The sequence below is a fragment of the Eutrigla gurnardus genome, assembly GCF_963514095.1.
Source record: "Eutrigla gurnardus genome assembly, chromosome: 22".
NCBI classification, from domain to species: Eukaryota; Metazoa; Chordata; class Actinopteri; order Perciformes; family Triglidae; genus Eutrigla; species Eutrigla gurnardus.
The window spans coordinates 3,470,375-3,482,874 of NC_139933.1; the positions used below are offsets into that span (position 1 = coordinate 3,470,375).

General features: G+C 45.0%; 1 protein-coding gene across 2 annotated transcripts in view; it reads left to right on the forward strand.

The window, feature by feature from the left end:
- rbfox3a (RNA binding fox-1 homolog 3a) overlaps positions 1 to 12,500 on the forward strand; it is a 399,003-nt gene that overhangs the window by 180,245 nt on the left and 206,258 nt on the right. For both annotated transcript variants that reach the window (XM_084040219.1, XM_084040217.1), the window contains exon 4: positions 9,099 to 9,161. In XM_084040219.1, the coding sequence (XP_083896345.1) occupies positions 9,140 to 9,161 (22 nt within the window). In that variant the 5' untranslated portion in view covers positions 9,099 to 9,139. The remainder of the gene's footprint in view (positions 1 to 9,098; positions 9,162 to 12,500) is intronic.

The window sequence follows — 12,500 nt, forward strand, 5'->3', positions numbered from 1 at the left end:
ACTCTACCGACCCGCCCATTAGTCTTGCATTGTTTCCCTCTGCCACTGACACATACTGAAAATGCTAGCTTAGATTATTCTCAGCTCAGCAGTTTTGTGTTTTTAGTGTGGAGCGCTCTGAAGGTGTGTGTGTGTGTGTGTGTTTGTGTGTGTGTGTGTGTGTGTGTGTGTGTGTGTGTGTGTGTGTGTGTGTGCCTGCCTCCATGGACTGAATAACTTCCTCCTAAGCCCGGTGCTTTTTCGATGAGAAGGGGTTCATCACTAACTCCACTTGCTTTTTACTTCTGACTTAAACCTTGCATACTTAGTCCTGACTGAAGACATACACTTTAGATTTCATTAACACCTGTTTTGAATTTCACAGGCTTCAAGAAGAATAGCTTTACATTCGTGGAAACATTGGAAACTGAACTACAAAATCACTTACGAATGTCAGAAATGCAAGCAGGCGGCAACCTCCGGACAATGCTGAAGTGCCTTAAACTTGCATTCTCTTTCCTACTTTAAGGCTTAGCTGTAAATATGACCTTGAGTTGTGAAGCTTACTTTGTTAGCAGCTTCACACCAGGATCCAGATGGATCCAGATCCAGTAAGGTTGCCGCTCTGCTGCTTGTGTTCGTCAGATCCACCCGTCGCTCCTCTGCAGTCCAAATATGGTCACTTCCTTCACTGGTTTCAAAATTCCAATATGGCAACGACCAAACTGCCCAACTCAAGGCTTCATAATCATATCCACAAACTGAATGCAAACCAATTTGCATCTCATATAATAAAATCATGCTTATTGCAACATTGTTGAATACATTTTTTCAGATGAAGTCATGTTGCAGTTCCACTAATATACCTGCAGCTATCTTAGATTGTTTTGCTTCAGGGACCTGCCATGCATGTTCTTTCCCTCTATGTGCCATGCGAGTCTTTAGGGGCATTAGAAGGTCCAGGGTTTTATAGCAGGTACTGGCCGTCAGGGGTGGGGGAGCAGTGGCGCTCTGGTCATAATCCCAGGAAAGCTTCATCTGGCGTGCGTTTGTTGTTTGGAGACGCTCCCCTCGTGGCCTAGAGCGGTGGCTCTGCCGGAGATAGCGCCACTGAGATGGAACTGGAAATGGGCAAACAGTATTTGTGAGATGGAGAGCGAGGCGGCGCTGTGCTTTATGGAGCCAAAAGGCTAGATGCTGTCGCTGTTCGCCGCCGCACTAACCCGTGAAATAGAGTTCACCCTCCCAGAGATGGCAGCTTACCGCTCGTCCATCGGACATGGAGGCATTCAGATGTTTACAAAGAGAGAGCGCTGTAGTCAAATTCAATAGAGGTCCACAGAGCCGTGCACACACACACACACACACAAACACACATACATGCACGCACACTTTCCCAGATGCACGGATGCAACACATGCTTTGGTACCGCATACCCACAGTGGGACTCATTACATTATCACGTTACACTCTTTCGTCTCACCCCTTTCACTCCCTCGCCCGTTTCCTTCCCTCATCTTTCTTTTTTTCTCCCCTTTTTCAAGTGTTTACAGCACATCTGATCCCCGAATTATTCCAGGGGTTAATTGTGTCTGACGCCTACAACTCCATCCTCCATCCTCCCCCCTCATCCCGCTCCATCTTGGTATCCCCGCCCTCTCTTTCTTCCCTTTTTTCTCCATTTCACTTTCAATTACCAAACTGCCACCAGCAGGCGTGTAGAAGGGAGAATAAAACACAGGAAAATACACACAGGGCCCCTTGCATATGACGCGAGAGGGGCTTCATCCATTTATGCATGCCTCATTTAAGTGTTCCTATTGTATGTATCCCCTGGGAGGATGTATGCAGATGGACTGGTGGTGGTGGTGGTGGTGGTGGTGGTGTCGTAGGAGAGCTCCATCACACACACACACACACACGCACACACACACACAGCACAAGCATGAATGCCTATCTAGCTGATGTTTTGCTGAGGTTGGGGTCTTCCTCCTGTGCGGAGAGACATAAAGATCAGTGGCCATAACACACAGCCAAGCATACTGCAGTATACGGCTACAATCAAGCTTTTATGTGGACCCGGTACAATAAACGGGGGCGAGGACTGAGACGGCCATTCTGCATACTGTGGGTCTTCAAAAAAGAGTAAGGACAGTCAGCCATAAAGAGAGAGAGATATGTGGGACTGTGAAAAGCAGTCACAGGGAAGGATTTTAAAAGAGAGATAGGCCAGTGAACAGAATCTGTTCCTGTCCTATAACAGCGTTCTGTCTTCCTCAGAAGCCCCCAATAAAGGTGTTTTGATGGTATCTCTATTAGCATGCTTGCATCAATTACACAGGTGATCTGGTCTATAGGGATTCCACACCATCAATGGTATTTCATCGTTGATAAATGAAGACAAACTGTAACTTTAGCTCTAAAGAGTAAGGTTTTCTTGGGCCACGTGCCATTTCAAGTAAAGGCTAGACAAGAAGATTGTCTCTTTAGAGGTTTCTTAGACTCTATAGAAGAGGTGGATGTCGTTGTTTTGTGGATTCCGGTTTTGAAGCCTTGCAACCACATGAACGGAAGTGACCATATTTTGATTTTGTAGAAGGGACGGGTAGATCGCATACCCTGCTTTATCGTCATTGTATTGTCTTTGGTCACATTCTAACCAAACCATCGATTTACATCATTCTCAATGGATTTGACACAAAAGATTACACCACAGAGCTTCACAATCATTCTTAATGTTATGCCCATGACATCGACTTCAAACAGCTGTTCCTCGGGTCTGATTCTTTTGATGGGTTGACACCTTGTCTCGCCCACCATGCAGCGAACGAGCAGCACAGCAGCAGCTGCTGCAGTCCTCCATCAGTGTCGCCGCTGGATCCGTCAGCCACGCTTCTGCTGTGTGCTCAAAACACAATCATACTTTAGTCAAGGCTAAAAATGACAACTTCAGATTGTAATTGTGCGTGTGAAGTACGAGTGTAGACGGAATACACAACATACCCGTCGGATCAGAAGAGTTCTCCGGCCTTGTGTTAAAATAACGTAGTAATGTGTAATATAAATTGTCATGTGAAGAAATCCAGGTATATTTCCTGTGGATTTTTAAATATATTGTATATAAAATATATTTTTTAAATGCATCAACCTGGTGCACTTTGAGAGCAACGATGAGAGGCTAGACAAACAATTATGTGCTTTAGTAAACAAAGCCGTCATAAACACATTGATTGTATAGATCAATGGAGATTGCATGGCAAAAAAAAAAAGAAGTCACACTCATAAAGAGCTAATTACCCTGAGGAGAGACTCCCTACTGAGAAGTATAAACATACCATATACAGTCCATTGTGAAACTGTGGCAGTGCTTTCCACTGGAGGTAGTTAATGGGAAACACTAGATTAGGCATGGACGATGAAAACTGTGTGCGTTTCCCTTTTTTTTTGGATCGAGCAGCACAAAAGTTGTGGCATGAAGTGTGTCGGTGAATTTGCCGTCATTGCGCCGTCTGCAGTGTCATTATTATGCAGATCATCATGGCCATGCTGAAACAATCGATCGTCCGGCTGCAGTGAACGCTGTATTTCTACCACGTGACCATTGTGATGATGCTGCCATGATAAGGGAGGTAGGGGAGTAAACTTGGTAAAACATCAGTCATTAGTCACGTGGATAGTCATGACAAGCTCCTTTCTGGAACATGAGTGGTTTTGTTGCCTGAATCTAACATCCTGTGGAAGTTTGGAGCTTCGGAGCGCCGATCAAGCTGCGGTATTTGACGCATTGGAGTAAGAACAGAACTTACCTTTGCTCCAACTATCCGCTCAGTGGGTTTCTCTGATACCCTCCCCCTTTTTATGCCCCTCACTACGGAGAGGTACAATGACATCCCAAGGTTCCAACCGCACCCTATCCCATCAAATGTCACTTAAGTAAGGGACAAGCCCCTGATCCCTCATCGTGGCCCTGCAGTTGAGCCTCATTTGCCATCTGGTAAACCACATGGATATACCTAGATCAGCAAGAGGAGTAATTTACACCATGGTGGGGTGGGGGTGGGGGTTCTGGGGGGGAAGTGGTGGAATCCAGTCAGCTCCTGTTGTATTTATACTTGCCATCTTCTGGTAGATTAAAAGCAATCAAAGAATGATTGTGGTCACGCAGGATGATCGGTAAAGGTATCGGAAGTGTCAGGGCGTCTGTCTGCGGAGGAGGATAGAAGAGGAAGGTAGGGATGAGTAGCATTAGGCTGCAGCTTGTACACGTCTGGGAATAAAAAGGCCTATTACTCATAGTGGAAAGAAGCTCCCAATTAAACAAGATTAAACCTACCAGATTACTGCTGGTGAGGAAGCCGAGATTCCAACATTAACAGCTGACAAGCCTCTCAGCTCAGCTCTCCTCATTACTGCAACTAAAAAAAACACAACAACAAAAAAGGCTTCATGCGTTCCCGACCAGCGAGCACGCAACCGTCTACAACTATCCATCCCAGAGCAAGCGGCCAGCCACTTCCTTCCTGCCTCCGCCATTTTTTGCGCGTGACATGATGGATTTTGTATCTTTGAGTCCTTGTCACCCTTTTTACGGCTTTGTACATTTGCTTAAATCAACACAAATTGGAAGTAAAGCATTGTGCTCTTTGTGATTATTTATGCATGGTTTTGTTGCTCGTGACGGGGATGTTTGTTTTTTTCCTCCTCGTCTCTTATTTTGGAGGCTTTACAGTTGGTCGTTTTTCATTTTTACGTCCTTCCCATCAGCAATCCCCCTCTGCTATTTTTCTGGGTTTTTTTTGTATTTTTTATTACGGTTTCTATCTCCAATACATGGATCGCCTCCCTCCTTTTTGATTTTCATATTTCCATTCATTGTTTTTATTTCTTGTCCTATCCACATCCTATATGCTCTTCCTGTTTCTCCATATTTTTTAAGTGGAGTTCACTTTCTTTCTTGCTTTTAATTCGCCTCACACCTTTTCCGTCTTCCCGTTCCTGCTGCTGATAGTCTCACGGCCGCGCTCGCCCGCTATTCATCAGTGCCTGTGTGTTTAACAGGCCCATCTCCTTTGTGCGCTGGCATTTGGGAGCTCTCATTAACATTTGCTACATGTGGTTTAGTAAAGGTGGTGCTGAGATACGTCTGTGCGCTGCAGCCATTCATCTCGCCCCCACCTGGACAGCTTGGTTCGCAAACACCCGCCGTGAGAACTGCAGCGAAGACGAAGGCGCGGTGGAAGTGAAGAGATGAGGCTGTGTGGGGGGTTTGATTCCTGGCTTTCAGATAAGAGAAGAGGAAGAGGTGTTCGCGACCCGCTGACCCTCCGGGGGCACACTCATCTTTTATAGTTGCATGTAAAAATCATTATCTACATTGACATAACTCTCTATTTAATCATTTTACAAGAGATGCACCACTTGTTTCCTATTTGGAGGGCAGACTTCATCGGTGTCGGCATAACCAAAACGAAGTGCGTGATATGTGTCACGTTAGAAAATGAGCAACCCTTTGTGTTTAACGCAAGTGGCCGGTTTAATATCTAATAATCTGTCTCCCACACAAACACACTCGGTACAAATGGCAGTGAGAAGAGGAGGTGATTATTTTACTCCTTGGTCCACTTTCCTGAAAAGCAGAATCAATTTCCTCTCTGGCTGTAGTGGCTCTCTCTCTCTCTCACACACACACACACACACACACACACACACACACACACACACACACACACACACACACACACTGGTCTACCAACAGCCACTTCAACCTGCTCCATTCCTTCTCACCTGCTTCCCGTCCTTCCCACCCCTCCTCCGCCACCGAGTTACCACTCGTCTCCACAACAACCCCATTTTTTTTCACGTGTGTTGTACTCTGACTTCCCCCTCTCTCTCTCCCCCTCTCTCCCCCTCTCCCTCCCTCCATGTCTTCCTTTCTGGCTCAGTGTGATGGGACACAGGAGGCTGCTGTAATTTGATTGGAGGTATTAAAGTTGATTTGATTAAGCGTGGGCCAAATTACTGGCTGTTTAATGGAATCAGGCCCAGTCACCTGCCAGGGGCCCCTAGTCGAGGTGCTGTCCTGGCGTGCACACACACACGCACACACACACACACACACACACACACACACACACACACACACACTCTACAAACTACAGATTCATTGACACACTTTTAAAGCAATCCCTTTCCTCCAGCCGTGGCGGTTGAACACGAGGGGGGGGTTGCAACGCTGTAAACGTCGGCGGGTCATGACATCACATCCCTCCGCTCAGTGATATCTGACATAATTTCCTGCGGCCATGGCAGTCAATTAGAGTAACTGTGTTTAATTCCTCCAAACCTTACCGTCCTAAACCTGTTATTTATCCTCCCTCAATTCATTAGAGGCAGCAGCAGCAGCAACAACAGGCGAGGAGGCGCTTTTAATTACGCTGATGACAGATGAGCTTTTTACAGAGTGCAGACACCGTGGTAACTAGTGTTAGACCACTGCATCCAGCTGATATTAGATTTCTGTCACAAATCAGATTTGGGCCGAGCACTTTATTAATTATTTATCTCCAGCTGCTGCAGCATGTCGCCGGATTGTTTTTACCTCGTTGCAAAATGTGCTTTATAGTATTCTTTTAGACTCTGATTGTAGAAAGTGAACGCAGAAGTGCCTTAAACTTGCATTCTCTCTGCTGGCCATCAGGGGGCGACTCCTCTCCGGTTGCATGGAAGTCTTTGAGAAAATGACCCTACTTGATGTATTATCTGAGTAAACATTGTAAACATGAGTTTATGGTCTCAATCTCTAGTTTCAAGTCTTCTTCAATCCAGCATGATGTTCATTTAGTACATCATGGTCCATTTAGAGTCCACCAGACCAGAAAGCAGGGGATGCTTTAGGGGGCGGGGCTTACCTGCTGATTGACAGGTCGCTACCACGCTACCAATGCAGTTAAGAGGACTTTAACACTTAACTGCAAATTTGAACTTAAACTATAGAAGCTAACTTTGTTAACAGCTTCACACCAGAATCCCAATGGATCCGGATCCAGTAAGGTTGCGGATTGCGTTTCCGCTCCGCTGCTTGTGTTGTTATATACTATATATAATAAATAAATATATAAATATTCGCAGGGGTTTTATATTTTATATTTGCCAAAGGAAGAACAGCCATTGAATCTAGATGCTGTTTTTTCTGTAAAACAATAGATTTTGTGAAAACAAAGGTTCTTTCTTCTTCTATGTATTTGAATCCAGTGAAAATCAGCAGCATTATATCCGTCTGTGTGCGTTAGGGAGGGTCAATGCATCCGCTGTGTACATTTAGTTTTTATTTGTTAAACGAAGTGGTATTATGTCTGCTATTGCTCCGAGTCGGGGGGGGGGGGGGATGAAAAGTATATTAAACAATCTGCTGACAGCTAATTATCTGTTTGCTATTGTTTGCTGAATGAACTCATCAATTTTGTGAATGGATTCATCGCTGCTTCACACTCTCTCTGCGCTCTTCTGTCTGTTCCGCATCGAAGCCACTTTTCTTTTTCTCCTCCGTTCTCCACCGCTCCGCTTCCTTCTTTTCTTTCTGCCTGATTGAGCCAAAGTTCTTCTTCTTTTTCTTTTTCCTTTCTTTTTCTCTTTCAAAATAAATGTTGAACAAACAAAGCATATGTCAGCCATTATATCGCCATTCGTATAAGAATGAACATTATTCTCTCTCTCTCTGACACACCAGAAACAGTGAAAGGATTAGAGCTATATATCAGATTAATGCCAACCATTTAAGAGATGCTCACACACACACACACACACACACACACACACACACACACACACACACACACACACACACACACACACACACACAGTTGCCACCATCCTGTGCTTGCTGCATGCATTTTTAATCAGAATAGGCCTCCACCATTATACCCCCCACCCTCCCACCAACACCCAGCCAATAGTCGGACTTACACCAACATTTGCTGCTTTTAAGAAACGTTTAATTTTTTCCATCTTTGGTTTTCTTCAGGTACGACTGTTCTTGTGTGTGTGTGTGTGTGTGTGTGTGTGTGTGTGTGTGTGTGTGTAGATACGGTATATCTGATGACAGTGCAGCAGCTGCACCAGATGTTAATGTGATTCCGTATTCCATCGTGTCGATCTCTGTCAGCCGACTGAGGCTGTCGCCGTGGTCACCGAGGCTGCCGGATGAAATACCGTCTCCCTTTAATAACGCTTTTTTAAATATATATATATATAATGTCATGCTGCTGTGAGTGAAGATGTGTCATCAGCAGTAATCAGATGCTCTCTGATAGGCGACGCCGTGTGGATTTCCATCCAGACAAGAAAGAAACATGTTGGGTCAGCCAACAGCAGTTTTGCTCTTTTGCAGGTCTGTTGTGAATAAATCTCCTTCCATCTCAGATGAGCAATGCGGAATATAGTTGGTCACATAAACCCTAAATAAAATGAATAATGATACAGTATGGAGAAATGATCAAATGCTGAATGAATAAATAAGTAAAGGGGAGCGTGAGAAGAACATGTCGGAGTCGGTTAATGCAGCTGACGAGACAAGACCTTTCTAAAGCTTTTCATCTCAAATATGTTCTGGGACCTGGACTTAATGAATACATATTAATCATCAAGCGATTTGGCTGACACCATTTGTCAATAAATTGACTGGCAGATAATGAATCAACAGTGTTTAAAAGTCAAATGAATAGTTTGTTGGGCAAACTTCCTCCTCCTGAAATGTGAGGATTATTGTGTGTGTGTGTGTGTGTCATTTTACAAATATTTTATTTATTAAACTTCATGTAGAGTTAGCCATCACGTTGCCCCCCCCACCGTACCAGTGCAACTGTGTTGCCCACACTTCTGTCTGTATTTACCCTCCTGGATGTTTTACTGCAGCCACACACACACACACACACACACACACACACACACACACACACACACACACACACACACACACACACATATTAAGCATGTACAATCAATGGTAGATTCAAACATTCTCTCTCTTTCTTTCTGGTTTGGTTTTAAATGTTAAAGTGAGTCCTTGATGGCTAAACTTTCATTTTTTTTCTCCCTCTCTTTGTTCTCTGCTTCTCTAACAGGGCAGCACAAAAGTCCCTTATCTCCGACCAGTTGGCTGTACATGGAGACCCCCAGCTGGGCAGGTCAGTGTGTGTGTGTGTGTGTGAGACAGAAAGAGAGAGAGAGAGAGACAGGACCACATCTGTGTGTTCCCACATCCAGTTGGTTTACTGCGACATGTGCTCAGACATCTACAGCACAGTTACCCAGGTGTGTGTGTGTGTGTGTGTGTGTGTGTTCGGCAGGCTGTCTTTGTGAGTGTGTGCACAGAGGGAGAATGTGCTGACTGCAGTGCTTTGGTTCTGGGCATGCCCATTAGAAGTGGCTATAAATCCTGAGCGCAGTGCTCTCACTGTGTCAGCAGTCCAGCCAATGAATGGATATTAAACGCCACAAAAAAGCCTCTTTAATTCTGCCTGCCTCTGCCACGCCGCTGCACACTCTCTCCCTCCTTTCTATCTATCTATCTATCTATCTATCTATCTATCTATCTATCTATCTATCTATCTATCTATCTATCTATCTATCTATCTATTTTTTCTCTCTCTCTTCTTTTCTGTAATAATGAAATAAAAGGAAGAAAAGGGGGTCCATCAGGTCTGCTGGGGTGAAAACATCCACGGTATCTATTATTTAGCAGTAGCGTCGATGGAATATTATTTACAGCTTGTCGTATTGGCTTTATATATATATATATTATATATATATATATATATATATATATATATATATATATATATATCTGACATGGAGGCCCGTACATGCTCCCTCTCACCGTGTTTGTATCGTAGATCAGAAGAAGCTGGATGGAGGAAGGCTGTGAGGTTGTTGAAAGGGAGGGAGGATGAGACGATAACTTTGCAGATGAAGACGTAGAAGCAGCTGTTAATCACGGCGAGACGTTTGGCGAGCCCAGATAACTGAACTCTCGGTTTCGTCCGCCGTGGAAACGCCAACCATTTGGCTGAGACCTTAAACCACAAAGTGTTTTTTTTTGCCCGTTATGTTTCCCAGTTTCCGCTGCGTGCATGGTGTGTTTTTAGTGCGCGCTCGTAAACGGCGGGCTGTAAACGCTCCGTCCTAATGTTACCCTGCACGCTCCCCGCCAACTCCGCCGCTTCGCCTTCGGAATCCTCCGTCGCGGGGCCTGATCATAAAAAATGTATTATTATTTCGATTAAATTTTGAGGTTCTGAAGCGTGACCCCGGCTGGTAGGTGTGGCCATCTGTCCTGCCGGAACATCAATACCAATCTAATAGCAGGAGGAAAGATCAATCACAACCAGCTTAGATATGTGGAAATATACACAGTTGGCGTGGCCCCTCTGCAGCCTCTGCACCACTTCACCACTTTTTTTTTTTTAGCTTGACCCGCACAGACAAAAAGGGATGAGGTTTAGGAAGCTGTATTGGTGGCTATTACATGCATGTATATATGGAATTATGATTATTAGACGAGAACATCTTAGGGGAAACACCACAGCACACTTCTGAGATAGAAGAAATCAGTTTAATCAACGTATGCCGAGAAGAAGTGACAGGAATTTATAATACACATAATAAGACACACATACACACACACCCTCTTCATAATATCAATTACAGCCTGGCCTGGTTTAGCTTCTATCAGTGTTCGTCAACAGGCCTCCGGGCCCCAATCAAGGCTCTGCAGCCCAATCACACTGACGTGGCAGCTAATTGGAAAGTTGCGCGAGGATCATTGTTGGAGAGAGTTGCGGGTCCTTTGAAGCTCCGCGCTGAGATGTGTGTTGGCGATACGGTGCGAGAGCTTGATGCGTACCGACACACGGGGCCGATACTGGTCCTGATTCAAGGGGACGCCCAGTCATCCCCCATTGTTGTTTTTATACAGCCAGGGTTTGGAGAGATTATTTGTCCACCAATTATGATGCTTTTTAATGGCTGTTTCTTTTGTTTGACTCGTTCATGGGCCCACAAATAATCCCCTCACCCTTTGGCAGCCACGGTTTACACCCTTGGAGGCTGGAATCTGGCATGGAGGTCAAGTGTATGGGTGTGAAGGTCTGTGTTAGTGTCAATGCCAATTGGCAATGAAAGTTGCTCTATAACAAAAAGGCATATAACTTCTTAACAGATTCATGCACCATGGACAAACTCGTAAAGCATCGTCCTCGACAGTTGTGGGAGGCATCGCTGGACTCGGCAGAGAGAGAGGGACTGTTTGCTTCACCCAACGTGTTGTGAGTCTTTAGGGGGGCATCAAAACAAACCCCTATGGACAGGGTTGAATCAAGTCCAGTCCTGGTGGCGAATACCAATGGAGCTCCTCCTGGTCCCTCCTCCACAGAGGAGCAAATACCGGTCCTGCTGCTGGGTTGATGTCTAGCTCTCCTCGTGTAGGCATTAAATATTGATCAGAAACCGTTGTCACTGTATTTTCTAGGTCCAAAGGTTAATTCACACACTAAATAGCAAACAGCTCTTTTTCTCTGTGTTCTCATCCTCCCCCGAATGATTAACAGTGTACTCCTTCTATCTAAAAAAAAACCCCTTTGTTCGGTGGCGAGTTCCTCTTGCAGCCTGTAAAGCTTCACAGAACTCGTCTCCTCAAAAAATATACAATTACGTTGAGGGTCTTCTGCTGCCCGGAGGTTAATGGAAGCGCTTGTTGTTCCTCGAGTTGGGAAATTAATCTCACTCTTACACTATTATTTCACATTGCCACGTGTTTGCCAGCAGTCAGGGGCAGATGGGGCAGTTCTTTACAGGGAGGTTGTTCCCTCAGCATCCTTGGCCCTTGTTAAAATCCGTCTGTGGGTAGTACTTGTTGCCTTCGTTTGTTGGGTTTGTTGGGATAACGTTTTTTGGGGTATTATTGGGGTTTCTGAGTAACGATGGCATGGTACCGGTGGACGTACATAGACACGCTCCCTCGTACAGGATTTGCTGCTCAAATGTATGTCGACAAAGACAAGATCCAGCCATTCAGCACGATGAGTATTGACCAGTCTCCGGACACACGGACTAATCCAAAGGGTACCTGCGATACTGATTGCTCCGGGGCTGATTGATCCGCGCTGATTGGTGAAATTTAACCCCATAGTCATTATCAGTTAATGCTGGTGAAGCTGTGAGAGTTTTGTTGCTTCCTCATTAAAAATTGAAAAGCTCAGCCTTAATGGTGATAGCACAAAGCAACCGGCGAGGCTGTTAAAGCCACCGTTACATTATTAACACAGATAAACACGAGCATCTGCGGCTAAAGAGGAAATATCTCCGTGGCGATGACACGCAAACACACACACACACACAGATATGTACAAATACCTTCGGTTCACATGCATTTGCATACACTCATCAGGCACAAAGAGGCGAAAAAGCCTCGTCGGACACAAACTGTGATCATTGCGGATTAACAGTGACACAAACACACGGGCCGA